The sequence below is a fragment of the Dromiciops gliroides genome, chromosome 2 (genome assembly GCF_019393635.1).
Source record: "Dromiciops gliroides isolate mDroGli1 chromosome 2, mDroGli1.pri, whole genome shotgun sequence".
Lineage (NCBI taxonomy): Eukaryota > Metazoa > Chordata > Mammalia > Microbiotheria > Microbiotheriidae > Dromiciops > Dromiciops gliroides.
In genome coordinates, this window is record NC_057862.1 from 136,801,788 (window position 1) to 136,825,549 (window position 23,762).

General features: G+C 38.4%; 2 protein-coding genes across 2 annotated transcripts in view; one reads left to right on the plus strand and one right to left on the minus strand.

Moving 5' to 3' along the window:
- Positions 1–23,762, minus strand: part of ADAMTS17 (ADAM metallopeptidase with thrombospondin type 1 motif 17) — a 502,569-nt gene that overhangs the window by 75,918 nt on the left and 402,889 nt on the right.
- Positions 10,062–12,437, plus strand: LOC122741673 (histone-lysine N-methyltransferase EZH2-like). The gene is given in 1 exon segment (XM_043985379.1): positions 10,062–12,437. A coding segment is annotated over 1 exon segment (2,115 nt). The 5' UTR covers positions 10,062–10,220; the 3' UTR covers positions 12,336–12,437.

A 23,762-nucleotide genomic window follows, 5' to 3' on the forward strand; every position in this document is an offset into this window, starting at 1 on the left:
CTTTCAGATAAGTTCACTATAGTGTGTTCATTTTACTTAACTGTTTTTCTTTGTTACAGGAGAGCTCTGTTGTAATAGGGATAATATGGAAATCCTTGTAATGTAAAAACAAAACATGTTAATAAAACTTTTTAAAAAGCAAAAAAAAAAATTTATTTGATCCTAAATGGGGAGCCTCTGGAATTTATCAAGCAGGGAAGGCACATGATCAGAACTATATATAAGTAATATCAGTTTGGTAGTTATGTGGAGGATATATTGGAAAGGTAAGTAACAATGCAGGGAGACCCATTAGGAAGCTATTGCAATAGTCTATGGGAGAGTCCATGCAAGTTGTGACTTGCTCAAAGTCACACAGATAGTAATCATAAGAGTTGGCTTTCAATGCAGGTCCTGATTCCAGAGGCATTACTCTTCCTGCCATTATTACTATTCTGCCTTTATTATGTGTGTCACTAGAATCAAAGTAGACCATGTTGAGAGAGCAAGTTCAACTTACCATCACTAAGCTGGGGGAAAAAAAACACCTTAGAAATATGTAGTTTACTGGCAGGAAGCCATTATATCCCGTTATGTTTGTATGCAAAGAAGGGAGGTGGTAATGTATAAACTTAACTACAACCTGTTTAGGTGGAAGCCTTTATATCTGAATTCTCAGCTGTCTTCTAGCCACTTATGGTAGTGTCCATATGTAATCCCTGCTACAAGGGAAGCCGAGGCTTGGGCATTGCTTGAGTTCTGAGTTAGAGACCTAAGCAGATTAGATGTCCACACTAAATATGGCACCAGCATGGTGAACCCTCAGGAATAGAGGGTCACCAGGATGCTTAAAAAAGGACGAACTATCCCAGGTCAAAAATGGAGTAGGTCAAAGCTTCCATGCTGCGCAGCAATAGGAATGGCTTCATGAATGACCACGGTGCTTCCAGCCTCAATGAGAGAGGGAGACTGGGTCACCAAAACAAACACATAAGTAAATGAAAATTGTTAAAAAAAATGATATCTAACTTGTTCTAGTAGCACTGGGCCAGTTGATGTAAAGAATAAAGCAAATAATTCTGAAAACTAGATTAGTTGCAATGTTCTGAAAAAAATATTGGGAATGTCAGTCTAATCCTTAATCTTGGAATCTCTTCACTGTTGGCCCTCTTTGGAATTTTTGGCTATACTCTGAAGATTCAATTTGACTCTGCATTTTATAGGTAAAAGCCAACTCCAGTGAAATATGCCTATGCCTAGGACACCATGACTACAGGAAGGGATCAGCTTTAAAAGGTGGAATTTTCTTAGCACATGTTTTAGCAGTCAAACTATTGAGTCACTTTTATGTGGCATGGAAGTTTGCTTTAAGCAGCCTGCATTGCCATATAATCCCATTCACACAGTTTTGAAGGCTTTAGTTTCAATATATACACATACATACATATATGTTCTACTAAATTTTTTTATCATGTATTTATAGTTACTACATTAAACTTAATGATGGCAACAGGGAAGCCAAGGCACAAGTGATTAGTATTTAATAAGCAGCCTCTTAATTCACTGGATGGAATAACCTGATTCCCTCTTTCCTCCACCCCAACATCCTTTTTTCCCCTGTCACACTCTATCACATTACACTCCTTCTAACTGTAGTTTGTGTCAATACAGGTTCTGGGCAAAAATAATCAGGTGAATCTTGATTTTGGTAACAGGTTATGCCACACCCAATCACAAAGAGTTTTTTTTTTGGGGGGGAACTCAGGCATCAAAGAAGAATAATACAGCTGCTGATGTCAAATGTTAAAATCCAAGAGTAACATTCCTGTCTGATTGCCTTTATAAACAGCACTCAGTAATTTTCCAGTACAGTAGTCCTCTTGCTAACAGGCTTGCCAGCTCTCACTCATGCTGGGATTTATGCTACTTTTTAAAAATGATTATCTATTTGACAACCTTAGTTTTTTAGTCTAATATCAAGTAAATAAATAAAATGAGAAAATTTGTAAAGTGCTTTGTAAACCTTTAAAGCATTATATAAATGCTAGCTATTATCATCAGCATCTCTGTATATTGTTTTTAAAAAACCCACAGTGGTTTCTTTCTCAAATACAAAATCTAGCTCACTTTGGATGCTGACAATTTCTAAATAATCCCCTTTCTCATTTCTCTAAAAGTAGCATGGTTTAATTGGGAAAAACCCTGACAGGGTCCTGGGAGGGTTGTGGGGGGAAGGGAAAGCAGCGGTCTTATTTTCAGCTATCCCATTTGTATATGAAGAGATGTTGGGTGAGTGTATTTGTTACCTTGTCTCATCTTTTAGTTCATGTATAAAATGGGGGGAAAGCCCCCAAACAACTCAACCTTAATAGCTACTTGTTAGGGATTTCCTTAAGTTTAGTGGAGTATACAAATGTGGTGGTTATCAGGCATGCATTTTGAGTTGCTTTTCCATTAGTGGTGAGTCATCCTGAGCATAGAGGCTTTATTGCCTAGTGGCTTTTATGATCTGTAGTTTGCATGTGGAAAAGGGCTAGCCAGAATAAAAGGCTCAGTCTGTGGTCACGGAGCAGTTTTTCTCAGTGCAAAGCTAATTGGCCATGCTAAGGTTGAACCTGCAACCTTGGCCTCATTAGCACCATGCTCTAACCCATGAAGCTAAGCAGTCACAGATGTGAGGGTTAAACATGATCTAATGGATGTCACGTTTTGGCTTGGGATGAAGGGCACTATGTTAAACATCATTATTAGCATCAGAACTTGTATTAGGGGGTTAGCTGAACAAGTACAATGATAGGTCTCATTTGGAAACCTTTTTCTTTGATATTTTCAGTAGGCCATGCTGGTTTCTAAGTATATCATTCTCCACAGTACTGATCCTAGGAAAACATATAGAATAAGGCTTTTCTTTCATCCCCAGCTTCCCTCTATGTAGCCCTCCTTTCTCAGTGGTGTAATCTTTCCACCCATATGCTCAGTGTCTTCATGCTCTCTTTATATATTCTCTTAGCAAAAGCTTCTCCCAGGAAAGGATCTGACAGACTAGGAAAGCATTTGATAAATCCACTCATACTAAGATGTAAATTACTGGTAAGGCTAAATCCTGTTAATAGAAAACTTATTGTCGTAGGTGTCAGGAGACTTGGATCTACCCTTAGCTAGCTGTGTTACTCTGGGTAAGTCATTTCAGGCAGCTAGGTGGCACTGCAATGCATAAAGAACTGGGTCTGGTAGTCAGGAAGACCTGAGTACCAGTCCAGCTTCAGACATATCCTAGCTATGTGTCTCTGGGCAAGTCACTTCTGTTTGCCTCAGTCTCCTCATCTGTAAAATGGGGATAATAATAGCACCTTCTGGGGGCAGCTAGGTGGCGCAGTAGATAAAGCACCAGCCCTGAATTCAGGAAGACCCGAGTTCAAATAATAGCACCTTCTTCCTACAGTTTGTGAGGATCAAGTGAGATATTTGTAAAGTCTTAACCCGTTGTGATCTGTAGTTTGCATGTGGAAAAGGGCTAACCAGAATATAAGGTTCAGTCTGTGGTCATGGAGCAGTTTTTCTCAGTGCAAAGATAATTGGCCTGGAACATACAAAGCACTATATATTAATAAAAATTATAGAAATTATTCTTGTTGTTATTTTTGTTATTTTGTTTCTCCTGGTCACCATTTCCTCATATGGAAATTTGATTGAACAAGATGATATCCAAGACCTCATTCTAGCACTAACAACTTATGAATTTACTTATATGCTACACATCTTGGGGACATTTGTATTTTCATAGGTGATAAACCATTAAGCTAAAGGAATGAAGTTAAATTTGTGAAATTTGATACCCAACTGAAAGAAGCATCTTTTTAGGGGTAATGTCCTTTCCAATGCCTCTCAAACGACACAATGTAAGTAAGCATCTATATATTATTAAGACTGGTTCTGCCTCATAGGTAACATTCAATACAATTTAACAAGCTTTCATGATGTGCCTATTTTGTACAAAGCACTGTCCTGGGTACTGGAGGAGATACAAAGTTTAGTTAAGGGAAGTACAGTCCCAAACACTGGTGCACTCCCACACAGCAGCTGGAAGGAGGTCTGTGAGTTCATGAAGTTATTAAATGTGAGATTTGATTAGTTTCTACTACCCATTCCACATTTTCTACATTTGTCAGTAAATGCCTCTCCAAATGAGTGATTACATGGTAACCCAGCACCAGCACCAGAGGGGAAAAGGAGAAAAAACTCAGGCACAAAACTTTTATGTCCAAGAGAGTGATGAGAAGATAGTCTTTTTAGCTGGCTAGATTTTAGAAATCAGAGGAGGTGTGAGTATATCCAGTTATGGGTGATGGTATGATGCTTCCTTGAAGGTGACTTTCAAGCTTCTCTTTTATGTAGGAAAAGTCCTATCTCTGACATGTGTTAGAAATGCTCTCTTCTTTTAATCAAGTTTTCTTGTACAAAATGACAGATATGGTAATGTCTTATATAAATCATACATGTATAACCTTTATCTGCTTGCTTGCTGCCTCAGGGAGGGGTAGGGGAGGGAAAGAGGGATAAAAATTGGAACTCAAAACTATAAATAAAAATGTTTCTTACATTGAAAAATAAAAAAGAAATGCTCTCTCCTTTTTTCAGGAGTTCAAGTATAGTGATTGGTGGAGAGTAAAGTGTTCATCTGCTATCCATATTCCCAGATATATACATTGGGGATCTTTGAATGAGGTTATTTTTTTGTGGCTTTTGAGATTCTAGGACTAAAATACATCCCATTTTTTAAGGTATACTAACAGTGGGGATAAAATAGAAAATCTCATCAATGATTCCAGTTACTATGGGGCTGTTTGGACCCAAATGGACATTTAGCTCAACATTATAATTGCAGAAATAGGGGGAAATCATAGCTGATTTCAGAGCTATAAGCAATTAAAATGACAAAGGTACATGGGATAGCAGTCAATTCATATGGAAATGAGTCTCAAGGGTTTATGGCATTTCCTCTCAGAATTCTATATAAAAATACTAACTCAGATTCTATAGAAAGGGGGAATTACTGTGTAATACACAAAAACCCTAGCAAGAGGAGAAAAGCCTTCATATAGTTTCTATATAAGGTGTGTATTCCTGTATAAGTTTTCTAGTAAGCAAAGTAATGTCAATTTTTTAGTAAGGAAAGATGGCATTTGAAGTAGCGAAATTCAAAGAAGAAAAGATATCCATATACCCATAATAGGAAGGATCATAGGAAACAAACCAGACAGTATGAAATGAATTTTGGTAGAAATAGTTCAAGGGGCTCTATGACAAGTTACTGCCCTCATGCAGCTGATAGTCTCATGAGGGATATACATACACAAATAGCTCTCATTGGGGGAAAAAGTACATGAATCAATTCAGCTACCATCAATGTAAGCACCCACCGTGTACAAGTTCTTGGAGATACGAACATAAAAGTAAAAAAATTCTTAACCTCAAGGCACTTAAGTTTTGTGGGGATACAACATGTATGCAGATAAATAAATGCAAGATAATTTGTGGAGGTAGAGCCAACTAGGGGGATGAGGAAAGGGTTCATGAACTGAACCTTGAAAAAAGCTTAAAATTCTCAGAGACACAGATAAGGAAGGGGTGAATTCCAGGCATAGAATATCAAGGCAGAGAGACTGGAGATGGAATACCAAATTCAGGGAGCATCCAGGAGGCCAGTTTGGCTGGAACATAGGGTACATGAAGAAGAGTGATATGTAATAACTCTGGAAAGTAGACAAGAGTGAGATCTTGGAGGGCTTTTATAAAATGCCAGGCTATGGAGGCTGTATCCTATCCTAGAGGCAATGGTATTCCACTAAGGATTTTTTGAGCAGAGAAATGATCTGGTCAGGCCTATGTTTTAGGAATATTAATTCAATAGCTGTTTGGGAGATGGACTGGAGAGGGGGAAAGGCAGGGAGAATAAATTAGAACGTTCTTTTAACAGTCCAGGTGAAAGGTGATGAGGATGTGAACTAGGTTGGTGGGCTATTGAGTGGAGAAAAGGAAATGGATACAAGAGAGAACACAGGGTAGGTAAAATAGACATGAGTTGGCAAATAAGGAGGGGTGAAGGAGAGGAAAGAGTCAAGAATGAGTTTGAAGTAGTGAATGAGGGTGACGAGAAGGGGGGTTGTTTCTTCAAAAGAAACAGGGAAGTTTGATGGATGAATGAACATGAGGAGGGAGATGATTGTGGGACAAACAGGTATAGATAGCCAGGAGGCATTTGAAGATGTAGGACTCAAGTTCAGAGGACTCAGGTTTAAATTCCATCTCTTCCATTGTATAACTTTGTAAATCGCTTAGGCTCTCTGAGCCTCAGTTTCTTCATCTGTAAAATGGGGGGATTGTACTAAATAATCTCTAAGCTTCCTTCAAACTCTAAATATGACATTAAGGCTAGCCAGATTTGAGAATCATCTGGAAGGCAGGATTCAAGAAAAGCTTTTTTTTTTTTTTAAATAAAAAAAAATTAAAGATGAGGGAGACCTGGGCATTTTTGTGATCATTAGGGAAGGAGTCAGTGGATATGGACATACTGAAACCAAAAGATAAAGAGGGAATGATTGAGAGAGGCAAAGTCCTAGGAAGACTGGGATATGTCAAGAAGAAAGGAAAGGAGTTGATGTTGATCAGGATAGGTGCCAACTCTTCCTCTGAGATGGAGGTAAAGGAGGAAAGATTAAAAGACAATGTGGAGGGGGGCAGCTAGGTGGCGCAGTGGATAAATCATTGGCCCTGAATTCAGGAGGACCTGAGTTCAAATCCAGCCTCAGACACTTGACACTCACTAGCTGTGTGACCCTGGGCAAGTCACTTAACTCCCGTTGCCCCGAAAAAAGAAAAAAAGAATGTGGAGGGATGAGATGAAACAGAACAGAGAGACAAAACCAAGGCATATGACCTCAATTTTCTTATTCTTAATATTCTACCAGTATTGTATGGTTGAGATATGTGATAAAACAGTCTTCAAAGAATTGAAAATGAGCATCACAGAGTGTAGAGGTGAGTGTGAGTCAGCTGTAACCTACAAGCACTGAGACATTTCAAAGAAAAATAGGAATGAAAGATACTAGATGAGTGGTCAGCTATTGAGAGTGATGGATAATGGGTGGACTACTTTTGTGGTATTCCCATAGGTCAGGGCAAAATGGGTAAGGTATTATCATCACATTGGGTATACCTCTTGTGGTTAACTCATGGAAGTACATGGACAAAGTTCACACAGGATAGATAGGCATGGATGGATGCCTCACTGGAAGGGATCATCCAAATTGATAAGATTACATATCCATTTCAGTATTATTTTTACTTAACTGAGTCTCGATTTCTCCATTTTTAAAATGGAGATGATTAATATCTGAAATGACCCTATAACAGGGTCATTGTGAGGCTTAAATGAGATAATACATGTACAGGAGTTTGTAAACCCTTAACGAATGTGTTATATTCATGTTATTACTGATGCTATTATTCATAGCATTTTAGTTGAAGATGAATTCAACAAGTCAAAGGGGAGGTAATTCTAAACAAAGGAACAGTGTGTGCAAAGTAGAAAAGCACAGGGTTTGGGTAGGAATGTTAATTTAGGATTAGCAGCTCAATTTTATGACTAAGTAGCTATGTAAGCTGGTTTTCTGTAATAAGATAAGCACTTATGTATAGTTTGGCAATGATGTATATATCCTCCAAATTTTGTAAATAATAACAAATTATATGTATCCTCCCCAATTTTTTTCTTGTTGATAAACACTTGCAATAATGGCATTAACTTTGACTGATAGTTTCCTTTCATCATAAACTTAAGTATTTGACTACCAATTAAAATGTAGAAGTATAGGCAGAACCTTAAAACCTACAGGAGGTCTCAATCACCAGCCTGTTGCTGGCTTGCAAGTAGGACAGATTCCACCTCAGAGTCCCTTAACTTAGAAATGTCAGCATCCTGTCTTGCTCAAGAATAGTGCTGATTAGGGCAGCTAGGTGGAGCAGTGGATAAAGCACAGGTCCTGGATTCAGGAGGACCTGAGTTCAAATCTGGCCAAGGCTAGCTCTAAAATCTCTGTATATCCATACACCCACACCCACCCACACCCCCCCCCCACACACACACCCACATACACCATGTGATCCATGGTATGATTGAGCCATAGCTTAGGTCCACTTACTTGCTGTATGATCCTGGACAAATCACTTTCCTCTGTTTGCCTTAGTTTCTCCAGCTGTAAATTGGCAATAATAATAGTACTTCCTCCCAGGCTTTTGTGTGAAGATTACATGAGATAACATTTGTAAAGCCCTTAGCATGTACATGGCACAGAGGATGTGCTTGTTTCCTTCCTTTGTCTTTGCCAAAAGAGAGGATGCACCTCCTTCTTTACTGAAGCCCTTCAAGTTTGGCTTTAATATAGGGGTTGGTCATGGTGAGCCTCCCATGTAAAAACTGTACTTGTGTTGGATTCAACACCATTCAGAATAGTCTGTGTAGGAATCCTAAGATGAAAGTTGTCATTAGCAATGTTGGTGCTTGGCACAAGCAGAATAAGCAACAGGAAAAGGTGTCTTCAAATCAACTTTGTAATTTGTGAAGTAAAAATAATAAAAGTAATTAAGAAATTCAATTGAGGGGATGTGCTAAACTTTACTGTGGAAAGAGTAATAAAGTCTAAATTTTTGATTTTCTGGTGCAAAGCCCCAAATAGTCCTTCAGGTCAACTTTAACAATATATACACAAACATATGGAATATTCCCATGCACATATAAATTACACATGGATATGTCTAGCTTTTTGTTGTTGAGTCATTTCAGTCACGTCCTACTCTTTGTGACCCTATTTGTGGTTTTCTTGGCAAAGATACTGGAGTGGTTTGCCATTTCCTTTTATTTTATTTTTTAATTAAAAAATTTATTCATTCATTCATTCATTCATTCATACATTTATTTTGTGGGGCAATGAGGGTTAAGTGACTTTCCCAGGGTAACACAGACAGCAAGTGTCAAGTGTCTGAGTCCAGATATGAATTCAAGTCTTACTGACTCTAGTCTGGGCACTCTATCATTCCACTATGACACCTAACTACCCTATATGTAACTTTAACCATAAACATAATAATTGCATTTATACAGCATTGTAAGGTTTGTAAAATGCTTTACAAATATTTAATCTTATCTTCACAATCCTAAGAGGTAGGTGCTGTTATTAAGCACATTTCTTTTTTCAGAAAAGAAACTTGAAGCAAAGAGTTAAGTGACATATATAAGGTCATGCAGGTAAGTGTCTCAGACCAGATTTGAATTCAGGTCTTCTAACTTTAGGTCCAATACTCTATACCATGAACTACTTAACAATATATAAATGTATATTGCTGCCCAGAATAATCTCTCTCTACAGAGATATCAACTCTAATGATATCCATACACACGTATATCCCTTGACATGCTATGTACAAATATACGTGCATAAAATTAGAGAGGTGTAAGTTGTCTTCTTGACCATTGGTGGTGGTGGTGGTGGTGATCCTTTCCTCTTGAGTAGGATCAGTGACATCATGAGCATGATGTATTAACTTTCCAGTGAGCTGTATTTGAGTGAGGCAGAGCTGCACACAGCCATCAGCCTTACTCTCTCCTCCGAGTCCAGTGGCAAGACAAAGGTCAAGATGACTGGTGATGGCCCAGTCTTGCCTACTGTACCCACTATATCTTAAAGGAATTAATGCTTTAAGTTCGAGTACTATGACTCTGGGACTTGAGCTGTCTTGACCAGTGCCTCCCTCACATAGTTCATTACATTTAGCCAGCCTTACTCAAGCTTATAACTGTCCCATCTCCCTAATAGCTTTTCCAGCTCAGGAATCATAAGTAACTAAATACAGCCATTGTTAAGGGAAATGGCATGTTGATCTCCTCTCCTCCAACTCCTTTCACAGTCCTTGGGACCCTCAAGACCAAATCACTCCTCCCAAGCCACCTCATTCTCCTAGGTTTTATCTTCCTATGTTAGAATATAAGTTCCGGACACCCACAGGGACAGAGAAAGCAGGCGGAGGACCGGCAGCGGCGGCGAGCGGCGCGGGCTGGGGAGAGGGAAAGAAGATGAAGAAACTGAGGCCCAGAGAGGTGAAGTGACTGCCAAGGTCCCACAGCAAGTTAGTAGCTGAGCTGGGACTGGAATCAGAGTTTTCTGATTCCTGTTCAGGGGATAATCATGGGCCAGACTGGAAAGAAATCCAAGAAGGGACCAGTTTGTTGGCGGAAGCGTGTAAAATCTGAATACATGAGACTGAGGCAGCTCAAGAGGTTCAGACGAGCTGATGAAGTGAAGAGTATGTTTAATTCTAATCGGCAGAAGATTCTAGAAAGGACAGAAATTTTAAACCAAGAATGGAAACAGCGAAGGATACAGCCTGTACACATCATGACTTCTGTGAGCTCATTGCGTGGGACCAGGGAGTGTTCTGTGACCAGTGATTTGGATTTTCCAAAACAAGTCATCCCATTAAAGACTCTGAACGCTGTTGCTTCAGTACCTATAATGTATTCTTGGTCTCCTCTACAGCAGAATTTTATGGTGGAAGATGAAACAGTTTTACATAACATTCCTTATATGGGGGATGAGGTTCTTGATCAGGATGGAACTTTCATTGAAGAATTAATAAAAAATTATGATGGAAAAGTACATGGAGATAGAGAATGCGGGTTTATAAATGATGAGATTTTTGTGGAGTTGGTGAATGCTCTTGGTCAGTACAGTGATGATGAAGATGATGACGATGGGGATTATCCTGATGAGAGAGATGAGAAACAAAAAGATATAGAAGATAACAGAGATGATAAAGAAAGCCACCCACCTCGGAAATTTCCTTCTGACAAGATTTTTGAAGCCATTTCCTCAATGTTTCCTGATAAGGGAACAGCAGAAGAACTAAAGGAGAAGTATAAAGAACTAACAGAGCAGCAACTTCCAGGAGCCCTCCCTCCTGAATGCACACCAAACATAGATGGACCAAATGCTAAGTCTGTTCAGAGGGAGCAAAGCCTGCACTCATTTCATACACTCTTCTGCAGGCGCTGCTTTAAATATGACTGTTTCTTACATCCATTCCATGCTACACCCAACACTTATAAGCAGAAGAACACAGAAACAGCACTAGATAACAAACCTTGTGGACCACACTGTTACCAGCATTTGGAAGGGGCAAAGGAGTTTGCAGCTGCTCTCACTGCTGAACGGATTAAGACACCGCCAAAGCGTCCAGGAGGTCGCCGAAGGGGAAGGCTTCCAAATAATAGCAGTAGACCAAGCACACCAACTATTAATGTGCTGGAATCAAAGGATACAGACAGTGATAGGGAAGCTGGAACTGAAACAGGTGGAGAGAATAATGATAAAGAGGAAGAAGAAAAGAAAGATGAAACTTCCAGCTCTTCTGAGGCAAACTCCAGGTGTCAAACACCAATAAAAATGAAGCCAAATATTGAACCTCCTGAGAACGTGGAATGGAGTGGTGCTGAAGCTTCAATGTTCAGAGTTCTTATTGGCACTTACTATGATAATTTTTGTGCCATTGCTAGGTTGATTGGGACCAAAACATGTAGACAGGTCTATGAGTTTAGAGTAAAGGAATCTAGTATTATAGCTCCAGTTCCTGCTGAGGATGTGGATACGCCTCCAAGGAAGAAAAAAAGGAAACACCGGTTGTGGGCTGCACACTGCAGAAAGATACAACTGAAAAAGGGCCAAAACCGATTCCCTGGGTGCCGCTGTAAAGCACAGTGCAACACTAAGCAGTGCCCATGCTATCTGGCTGTCCGAGAGTGAGATCCAGACCTCTGTCTCACTTGTGGGGCCGCTGATCACTGGGATAGTAAAAACGTGTCCTGCAAGAACTGCAGCATTCAGAGAGGATCCAAAAAGCATTTACTGCTGGCACCATCTGATGTGGCAGGTTGGGGAATTTTCATCAAAGATCCTGTGCAAAAGAATGAATTCATCTCTGAATACTGTGGTGAGATTATTTCTCAGGATGAGGCAGACAGAAGAGGAAAAGTTTATGATAAGTACATGTGCAGCTTTCTCTTCAACTTGAATAATGATTTTGTGGTGGATGCAACCCGCAAGGGTAACAAAATTCGTTTTGCAAATCATTCAGTAAATCCCAACTGCTATGCAAAAGTTATGATGGTTAACGGTGATCACAGGATAGGTATTTTTGCTAAGAGAGCCATCCAGACTGGTGAAGAGCTGTTTTTTGACTACAGATATAGCCAGGCTGATGCCCTGAAGTATGTGGGCATTGAACGGGAAATGGAAATCCCTTGATATCATCAGCTACCTCCTCTTTAAAACAGCTGCCTTATTTTCAGGAATTTCTAGTACTGTGGGCAATTTTAGAAAAATAAAATGCAATTTGAAATTCTGAATTTGCAAAGAACTGTAAGAGTAATTTATAGTAATGAGTTTTAAAATCAACTTTTTATTGCCTTCTCACCAGCTGCAAAGTGTTTTTGTACCAGTGAACTTTTGCAATAATGCAGTGTGGTACATTTTTCAACCTTGAATAAAGGATACTTGAACTTCAAAAAAAAAAAAAAAAGAATATAAGTTCCCTGAGGTCAAAAATGATTAATTTTGTAGTTGTATCCAGTAAGTAGCATAGTGCTTGGTGCAGAAGTATTCACTTAATCTTTTTCATTCATTCATCGAGGGACAGCTTGGGTTCAAATTCTGTCTCTATCACATAGTGACTGTGACACAGTGGGCAAGTCACTTAAACACTAAATTTTCAAACAGCTCTCTAAAGCCTTGGTGCTAATTTGCACCAAGTTTCCTTTTTTGAAAGTTCTCTGCACTAATACATATATACATATAAGAGGAATGGGGGAAGGTAATCAGGAAAAACACTCATTCTGCTTGACCCTGGGGCACTTCTGACTGGCTACTCCTTATGATCTTAGTGGAATTGGTGTACTGCTTTACTTTAAAAGGAGAGATGGCTTCTGAAATTCCTCTCCCATTTCCTTTTCCTTCTACTTCAACTCCTCCTTCTTTGGTTTTGCTGAGCAGGCAGAGTGAAACTTTCTCTGAAATTTCCCTTTTTGGGAAGGTAGCAGTGCCATCCCATGACCCCAAAGAAACAGTTAATGTTCATAGTTAGTAGCTAGAGTAGGGGCATAATACAGGTGAACCTGAGCTAGGATCTCAAGAAGAGCAAAGCTGAGATGGACATTTCCAGCCTTGGAGGAAGTCTTGTGAGTTCAAGAAAGTGGGAACCCCTGGATCCTTCAGTCAGTGCTGACTACATTATGAGAGGTGCCCAGTACAGATAAGGAACATCTTGGAGGAGAAGATGCCCACTAGCCCAATAACCATAGCTCTCCCTCAGGGTTCTGTCCTGGGTCCTCTTCGCCTTTCTTTCTATACTACTTCAGTTGATAATATCAGCTCCCATGGATTTAATTACCATCTGGAGGCTGATAATTCTTGAATCTTCCTATCTTGCCCCAACCTCTCTCTGATGTCCAATTTTGCATCTTCCAACTGCCTTTAAGACATCTCAAATTAGATGTCCAATAAATATTAAGCTAACATGTCCAAAATAGAACTCATTATCTTTTGCCCTAAACTATCTGTGAGAACATGGGTAGTTGTCTCCTCTCAATGAGGATATAACAGTCAATCTTACTCCTCCTGACCTGTTTGTAGGACAAAAGTCTCAGATCCTCTCCTCCCTGCTCTGGCTAACAAAATCACATGGTTCAAGGAGCCCTGGTCTCAATAAGGTCTGCTCCTGAGTTGTGTCCATATAAGGAAGAATAAGGTCCACTCCTGAGTTATGCCCATACAAGGAAGAGGGATGGGAATACTGCATTCCGATTAGCTATTTTTTGCATGTAGATTGTAACCCTTGAGTAATCGGACCAATGATGAAAAAGGGGAGGGTCCATTTGGGTTAGGGACTAGGGTTTAAAACAGGGCTTGTGAGCCCCCTTTCTTTGCACCCACTAGCTGCACAATAGGGTGCCTCCTTCTTACAAGAAGAAATAAAAGAGCCTTTGTCACATCGCTGCTGAGTTCCTGAGAATTATTGAGAAGAGGATTGTTTTCCCTCACACTATCCTTACTCCATCCCCTCAACCTTCCCTATTATTGTAGAAGGCAACACCATTCCCCTAGTTCCTCAGGCTCACAATGTATTTGCCATCCTCTATTCCTCATTGTCTGTCATATCCAATCTGTTGCCAAGACATGCCAATTTCACATTTGTAACATCTATTAAATATGTCCCCTTTTCTCCTCTGGCACTACTACCATGCTAGTATGGGCCCTCCTTACATCATGACTAGACTACTGCAAAGGCCTGCTGGTAGGTCTGTCTGCCTCAAGTCTTTCCTGACTCCAGTCCATCCTTTATTCAGCCATACTCAAACTTCAGGGACTTCCTATCATCTCCAAAATCAAATACAAAATGCTGTTTGGCATTCAAAACCCTTTATAACTTGGCCCTCTCCTTCATTACCTTACCCTCCACCATGTACTCTTCCATCCAGTAACACTGTTTTCCTGGCTTCAAATAAGACACTGTATTTCTTGGCTCCAGATATTTTCTCTTCTGTCTGCCATGCCTGGAATGTTCTCTCTCCTCAACTCTGCCTACTGACTTCTCTGGCTTCTCTTAAATTCCAATTGAAATCTTTTACAGGAAGCCTTTCTCAACCTCTAGTGCCCTTCCGCTGTTAATTATTTCCTATTTATCCTTATTATAATTTGCTTTTTAAAATATTGTTTGTATGTTTTCTCTCCTTAGAAGATTGTAAGCTCCTTGAGGATAGGGGGTGTCTTTTGCTTCTTTTTGCATCCCCAGTGTTTAAGCACAGTGGCTGGCTATATAATAAATAAATATTTATTGATTAAAATGCCTTTATGCCAGTTCCACAACTGTTTCATGTTTAAATTGTTGTCAATGTAGGCTTTGAAAACTTTTGTATTTTAAACATTTCTGTGGAAGAAAGAAATAGCTATATTATTTTATTATATACCTGATCTACATTGTACAATGTGTAACTTTTTACTCCCTTATGGGGCAGCTGGGTGGTGCAGTGGATAAAGCACTGGCCCTGGAATCTGGAGGACATGAATTCAAATCACACCTCTGATACTTACTAGCTATGTGACCCTAAACCAAGTCCCTTAACCTAATTGCCTTAAACACCCAGGACCATCTTCAGGCATTCTGATGTATATCTTGTCACTGGAGGAAAGAGTGAGGTTAGTGATCTTGCACAGCCCTCCCTCCCTTAAATCCAATTCAGAGCTAGTCATGGTGTCACCTTGATGTCATGGTCCTCTTTGAGAATGAAGGACAAACAACAACTCCCTTATGGGCCAAAAGCTAAGCATTCAGTGATTTTCCTGTGGATATTGGGGTGGAAGTTGGGGTATAAAGAACCACGGAGTTCAAGAAAAATAGCTTAACTTCTCTCTTGAATGCACATGTGGAGCCAGAACTAAAGAGGGGCTCCTGGAGAGGAAGAGGGAGAATGCCCCAACCTCCTGGGGCCCCACAACATGTTCTGTTATTACATAAATATATGTGCATGTGTATATACACACACAGGCATGTATAATATGATGTTAGAGTCAGGACTTAAAAGAGGGAATCTGTTTTGAATAGTGTTGTACAAAACTTATTTATATGTGAAAGAGGCACAACTCCCACGTCTGAGTCTGAGCCAGACCAAGAAATTTCCAGAGGGAGGGAGGTTTTATAATCCTTCATTTCAAGGACCACAGACATGCTATTTTGTTCCCCTGGTGCAATGAGATCCAATTGTCAATGCAAATACAAACTGAATCCAGCACAGAGGGAAAGGGGAAAGATAGTCTTGAGTCCCATTTGTTCCCAGGGGAGTATGTCAGTTGTATACTCTCAAGCAAGGTATAAGCAAACCTAAGTAAAGATCTTTGCAAATTTGAAACATATGAATTTTCTTCCCTATGAATTCTGAAGTCTTTTATGGAATGTTGGAAATAACACATTTCCTCTTCTTTTCTTGATGAGTATTTTGTACTTGGTCTTTAATTATTCTTTTTTTGGGGGGGTGGGGCTGGGCAATGAGGGTTAAAATGACTTGCCCAAGGACACACAGCTAGTAAGTGTGAAGTGTCTTAGGTCGGATTTGAACTCAGGTCCTCCTGAATCCAGGCCCAGTGCTTTATCCACTGCACCACCTAGTTGCCCCCTTGGTCTTTAATTATTCTTAAATCTAGTTTTCACTTCTTAACTTTTTCCTGCTTGTATAATTTTAACACTATGATTAAATACAAACCTCAAGGCTCTTTTTGTCTCTGTCTTCACAAAAATTAAGTAGGGATTACATATCTTTTATATGCATGTCTTTTATTCTAAAAATAAAGGAAAGGCTGAGTTTGGAATTAGATCACAGAATTCACTCATTCATTCACTTATTTATTAACTTACTTGTTTGTTTGTTTATTTATTTATTTGCCAGGCAATGAGGGTTAAGTGACTTGCCCAGGGTTCAGATTGTCTGGGTTCAGAATTGAACTCAGGTCCTTCTGAATCCAGGGCTGGTGCTTTATCCACTGTACCACCTAGCTGCCTCAAGAACACAGAACTTCTTACAATTCAATTATTTCCCATTATAAGGGCTCTCAACTAATGGCTCTGTCATTTACTACCTAATCCTGGGGTACAGATCCAGAGTGGAGTGAAAAGGGGACCTGATTGCAGGGTGGCTATGGGGTTATCTTTTCCAGGTAGGGAAACTCTGGATGGTATATGAAGAAACCAGGAAGTTCAGAAGCCAGCAACAGCAGTGGTATGGATCAGACTCCAAGCTTAGAGTAGGTTCTCATGTCTACCATTTAGTGCAGTCTGCAGAGGAATAACCAAGGCAGGAAACGTACACTTTGAACCAACAAAGCTTTCTGACTGGCTACTAGAGGCCATCTAGCAGCAGTCCACTCTTACAAAAGATCTAATCCAGGTTAGACATTTACAGAGCTCAGGCAATGGGCAATCAGACTAAGACCCTTTTGAGAGCACTGTGAGCTTTCCAGGTCCTCAGCCTGTCTCTGAGATTCTAGAATAACCTAAAGAGGTGAAACCAAGCCTGGCCCTAACATCAAATCCAAAGAGAGAAAAAATTCTCTCTCAGATCTAACCAAAAAAGGCTTAGAAAGGATCTGAGAAGAAAAAATGAGGGGCAGCTAGGTGGTGTAGTAGATAGAGCATCAGCCCTGGGGTCAGTAGGATCTGAGTTCAAATCCAGTCTTAGACACTTAGTAGCTGTGAGACCTGGGCAAGTCACTTTTTTTTCTGTTTAGAATTTTAATTTCCAAGTTACATGTAAAAGCAAATTTTGACATCAATTTTTTAAAACTTTGTGTTCCAACTTCTCTTCCCCCCTCCCCATGTACTACCCCCAATTCAATATGTTATTCATGAGTAATCATGCAAAACATCTCCACATTAGCCAAGTTGTGAAAGAAAACGGACAAAAATAAAACTACAGATTAAGGAACTATCTGTTTTCAGATACCATTAGTTCTTTCTCTGTAGATGGATTGCAATTTTCATAAGTCCTTCAGAGTTATATTGGATCATTGCATTGCTGAAAATAACCACATCCTCCACAGCAGATCATCTTACACTATTTCTGTTATCTCACTCTGCTTCAGTTCATGTAGGTCTTTCCAGGTTTTTCTGATAATATCCTGTTTATCATAACTTTTACATAGTATTTTAAACTTCACAAATAATTTTCTTCACAATATCCCAGCAAAGTAAGTCCCATATGTTTTGCCATTATAACCAATCATCATAACTTTTTCCTTCCTTTCCTCATGATATTTACTCTATTTTCTATCTTCTTTTACCCTATTCCTCCTCAAAAGTGTTTTGCTCTTGACTGCCCCTTCCCCGCTCTGCCCTCCCTTCTTTCACTCTTCCCTCCTTATCCCCTTCCCCTCTTACTTTCCTGCAGGGTTAGATAGATCACTCCACCCAATTGGGTGTGTATGTTATTCCCTCCTCGAATCAACTCTGATTAGATTAAGGTCTTTGAGCTAATTCTGATGTATATAAGGCTCCTTCACTTCCCCACACCTCCCCCATCTCTCCCCCCACTCCATAAGCCCTTTCCTGTTTCTTTCTTGTGAGATTTCACCGCATTCTGCCACTCCCCTATCCCCTCCTCCAGTGTATTCCTCTCCTCCCTCAATTTTACCCCAAAGATGTTATCATGGGGCAGCTAGGTGACACAGTAGACAAAGCACCCACCCTGGACCCAGGAGGACTGAACCCTGGGCAAGTCACTTAACTCCAATTGACAACCCCCCCAAAAGATAAAATGGGTTAATTTTGATCACACAAAATTAAAAGATTCTTACAGAAATGAATCTAATAAAGTTTAGATTAAAAGGGAAACAATTAACTGAGGGAAAATATTTGCAGCAAGTTTCTCTGATGAATGTCTCATTTCCAAGCTATAGAAGGAACAGATTTAAATTTATAATAATAAGAACTGGATAAATAGTCCAAAGATATATGAGGTAGTTTTCAAAGGAAGAAACCTATAGTCATATTTTAAAAAATCCAAGTCACTACTAATCAGCGAAGAACAGATGATAAATGTTGATGGAACAATGGGAAAACAGGCACATTGATGCATAGTTGGAATAAATTTTAATGGGTACCACCATTCTAGAAAGTGCATTGGAATTATGTAAAAATATTACTAAACAATGCACTCCCTTTGACCTGACTTTATCACTGCTAGACCTATTCCCAAAGAGGATCATAGAAAGAGGAAAAGGTGTAATTTGTACAAAAATATTTATAGCAGCTCTTTTTGTGATGGCAAAAAACTGGAAACTAAGGGGATACCCATCAATTGAGGATGGCTGAATAAGTTATAGTATATGAATGTGATAGAATACTATTGTATTATAAGAAATAAGGAAATAGATTATTTGGAAAAGATATGGAAAAAGTTATATGAACTGATACAGAGAAATGTAAGCAGAACCAGAAGAATAATTTATACTATAAAATCAGTATTGTAAAAATGAATAGTTGGGGGGCAGCTAGATGGAGCAGTGGATAGAGCACCGGCCCTGGAGTCAGGAGTACCTGAGTTCAAACCCGGCCCCAGACACTTAACACTTACTAGCTGTGTGACCCTGGGCAAGTCACTTAACCCCAATTGCCTCACTAAAACAAAAACAAAAACAAAATGAATAGTTGTGAAGACTTATAAACTGAAGAATTAAATGAACAGAAGTAGAACAATTTATACAATAACACTATAAAGACAAATTCTGAAAGTTGTAAGAACTTAAATCAGTACATTGATCATTCATGAAAACAGAAGACTGATGATGTAACATACTATCCATTTCTTGAGAGGTGATAGATTTAGATTGCAAAATGTAACACACACACACACCTAATGAGTAAATTTTTTTTGCATATGTATTAGAAGGGGTTTGTACTTATTTTCTTTCCCCTTGAAAGAAAATAGATTTTTGTTAGTTAAAAAAAAAAGCACTTAAATAGGGAGGTTGGAGGGGTTGCTACAGATGTGGAATGGAATTATATGAAAAACTTTTTATACAAAGAAAATCAGATTTGAATAATTGGAGATGTATTAATTGTTCATGGGTAGACAGGGCCAATATAATGTAAATAACAATTTTATCAAAACTAATTTATATATTCAATACCATCCCAATTAAATTACCAAAATATTTTACCAAATTAGAAAAAAAACAATAAAATTCATTTGAAAAAACCAAAAGTCAAGAATATCAAAGGAAATAAAAGGGGGGGAAAAAGGATAAAGGAAGGAGGTTTAGCAGTACCAGATCTCAAACTGTTTTATAAGGCAGTAATTATCAAATCTGGTATTGACTAAGAAATAGAAAGGTAGATCAATGGAATAGAGCTGCATGCACTTTCAGATGAGGCCGTTGTATTGTTAGATTAGATTGCTTTATTTTGTTAAGAGTGAGATCTCTGACAGAGCAGGGTGATCTGTAGGTCTTTGTAATGTGAAAACAAAACAAATCAATAAACTCTTTTTTAAAAATGTCAAGGAAAAAACATCTTGCTGCAGTGAGGACTCAGTTGAGAGTTAACAAAAATTTGTGGGGTACTCACAGTGTGGTTTAGTGACTCCAGCTCTCTTAATGAGCCTGTCTTTTATCATCTCATCATGTTGACCAAAATGCTTCTTCAATTAGATCAAGTAGCAATGGTCCACCTTGTGTGAAGTTATTAGCATGTCTAGGGAAACCTCTCTAATTTGATTAAGGAATAGTGAGATCTAGCTCCTTTATACCACCATTATTTTTTGTGTGAATGTCGCTAATAGTTGTTTAAACTACTATTTTGGGATTTCTTTTCTCTATTGAGACTTTGCTATTAAAGTAGAGAAAAATCTAATGTTTGAATTCCAAGCTATCACTTAAAAAAAAAAAGTCCCCATTTTATCTCAATGTATCTCTCTCTCTTTTTTTTTTCCTAGTTCAAGCACATCAGGAAAAGATTGCTTTATTTTTTTAAATGCAGATGAAGTTCTGGAATTTGGGTAGTGCCAGAGGAAAAAGCCCTGGAATTCAAGTAGTATAAACTCCTCCTCACCATTCACATACCAAAATGCAAAGCAAGCAGTTGATTGATGGTCCAAATAAATAGATTTACTTATAAATGGAAGAGAAGAAAAAAAAAGAGATAAAATTTTACAAAGAAGAAAAAAATAACCCCCCCTCCCAAATAACCCAAAAAATAAATGGTAGAAGAAGAAAAAATTCAGACTAGTTAAAAATCAATTTAATGATGATTTTTCAGTTCTTAGATCCAGGTAAACATTTACTCTTTTGCATTTTTCATTTTCAAGTCATGATCACACACATGTGGGCACAGAATCTTTAACACTACATGCTTACAGTGGAAGTGAAGGGATTCATTGGATTTTAATCCCAATGAGCTATCCCAGCTACAGTAAATTGATCAAGAAGGGCAATTTAAGGGAAAATGACATTTCCTTGTGGATAATTAAATAGGTCTACTCAATTGCCAGTAAGACACAGAATGTACTTTTTTTTTTTGGTTATAGTCCTAATTCAATATAGCGTACATCATGTACTGCCTGGGAAAAAATCCAAATCATAAATGCTATAGGGAAATATCTAATAACTTGGAATGGTCTCTTCAAGTGGCTAATAAGCTCCTTTTATGCTACAGGAATGTTAAATCTGTTACACTATTAGCTCAAGTGCCCTAGGATGAGTTACATAACCCTGTTGACTTTCAGACCCTTCCAAGCCCATCTAAACACAGTGTCTTAAAGAACTACAGTCTTATAGTTTCCCATGTTTTTGGTGCTGGCAGGAAAGTTTGATAGCCATGGATTCTGGTCATCAATGTAAAGCTGCTGGCCATCAGCCCACCCATGTTTTCAGTCATAACAGCTGAGTTGATCTGTGATTTCTGAATCTTATGCCAATGTCAGTGCTGGGTTTGCCTTGTGTTTGTGTTGGTGTGTAAGATGCTGGAAAGAAACCATTCACCCCACGTGTGAGATTCCAGATCTCATACAGTTACAGCTGAGCTTGAGAGAAATATTCATAGAGCAAGGCAGAGGATTAGAATAAAGAGGTGCTAATAGTGTGCAGTTGAGAAGGCAAAGGAAACTGCATGGACCTTAATGGAAAAAGAGGGTCAAAGAAAATAAAAGGTAAAATTGAGAAATAAAGAAAAATATGAAGGAAAAGAACAAAAATCATTTTTTAAAGGTCAAAGAGTAATAATAATATAGACTCATTTACTCTGCCAGTTTCAACACTGTGTTATATTTTCCCTTCTTTAGTAGTTCTTTAATGATATGGAATTCTTTGGATTTTCATTCAACTTTTCTCTTAGCTTTTTGGTTGCTACATTACATGTTCTGGGTTCTGGTTTTCCACTTCCACTTCAACTAACCTCTCCTCATTCTCTAGCTCTAAAAAAAAAAAGTCGTGCTTCTGAATATGTGCTTTTTTGGGGCGGTGGTTAGGCAATGAGGGTTAAGTGACTTGTTCAGGGTCACATAGCTAGTAAGTGTCAAGTGTCTAAGGCCAGATTTGAACTCAGGTCCTCCTGAATCCAGGGCTGGTGCTTTATCCACTGTGCCACCTAGCTGGCCCCTGAATATGTGCTTTTGAATGAACTTGGTGATACCAAGTTCACCTTTTTACCTATAGATAAAAATTTCCTGCTTATTTTTCCAATCTCTTATTTCCTACTCTCAATCTCTTCCCTTTCATTGGATCACATAATTGAAAGCTATAAAGGATTATCATAGAAATCTTTTAGTCAAACCACCTTATTTTACAGATGAGAAAACTAGGGCCTAGAGAAGTGATTTGTCCAAGGTCACATAGGTCACAAATGGCAGAGCAAGGATTCAGTTTGGTTTCTCTAACTTCATATCCAACCTGAGATTATATTGTTCTCCATTTTTAAGGACGGTTTCATGGAAATTAAATAATTTCATGCTATTTTCCACAATTGTAATGATTTTAAAAATATAATGTCTTTTCTGATTTGTAGATTTGTAAATGTAATCATAGACCACAGTTTGTTAACCAGTACTAGAGTGCACTCTAGTATTAATTATTTGGCTTCAATTTCATGGGCCCACTTTTTTTTCATGACTAGAGCTGAAAATGAGACTAACTTCTTTTTCTTCTTTGACATCGAGCCTCAAATTCCAAGTTTTCTTTCATCATTCATTAATTTCATTTTCTTCTTCACTTGTCAAAATTCTACCTTTCCCGCAAGGCTTAATTTAAATCCCTTTTATACTATTTTGTAGACATGAGCATATCTTACTTCACAAGGTATATAGAATGAAAATAAATTAGTACATGGTTCATGATTTTAAGTACTGTGTTCTTGCTTGTATATTTATCATAAAATGAAACTACTGACTTAAGGCTAAGTTGTTCCTTTAATGTTTAGAACTCATACATCTGCACATTTTCATCCAGTCACCCTTTGATTAACATACATTTGTTAAACAGCTGGCCATAGTTTAGGGTAAAGTTTGTGGCCATGCAACAGAGCAAAATTAATTGGTACATATGGATAGAATCTATGACCTCACTGTTAGCATCTTGCTCTAATTGGTATAAGTATGTAATATTATATTATTGTGTTGTAGCTTTTTATTACACATTTCCCTGCCTTAGTGTAAACAGCATACTAAATATACTTCTATAGATCTGTAATTATGTAACTGATCACAAATATTCACTACATTGGTACTAACTGCAACCCATCTTTGTCATTCTGTGTGATTGTAGTCTATATGTTCACATGAATCCTCTACAAAGGATCCACTTAATATTCTGGATGCTTTCTAAGTCTTTTAAAATTTAATTAGTACTCATGTAGTGACAGTGTAAGAGTGAATAAAGTATTGTCTCTTAATAGGGAAGACTTGAATTTAAGTCCTGCCTCTGACACATTCTACTTGTGTGACACTGTATAACTCAGTTGATCTCTCAGTGACCCAGACAAGTTTCTAAGACTATATACTGCAGATAAGTTAGTAATCTTCATCACTGGAGTGTTTTTCCACATCCTTTGTTATTTCTACATGACTGGTTCACTTATCTAATTCCACCTATCCTAGATTATTTTTAAAATGCCAGTAGGCACTGTGGTATATTAAATAA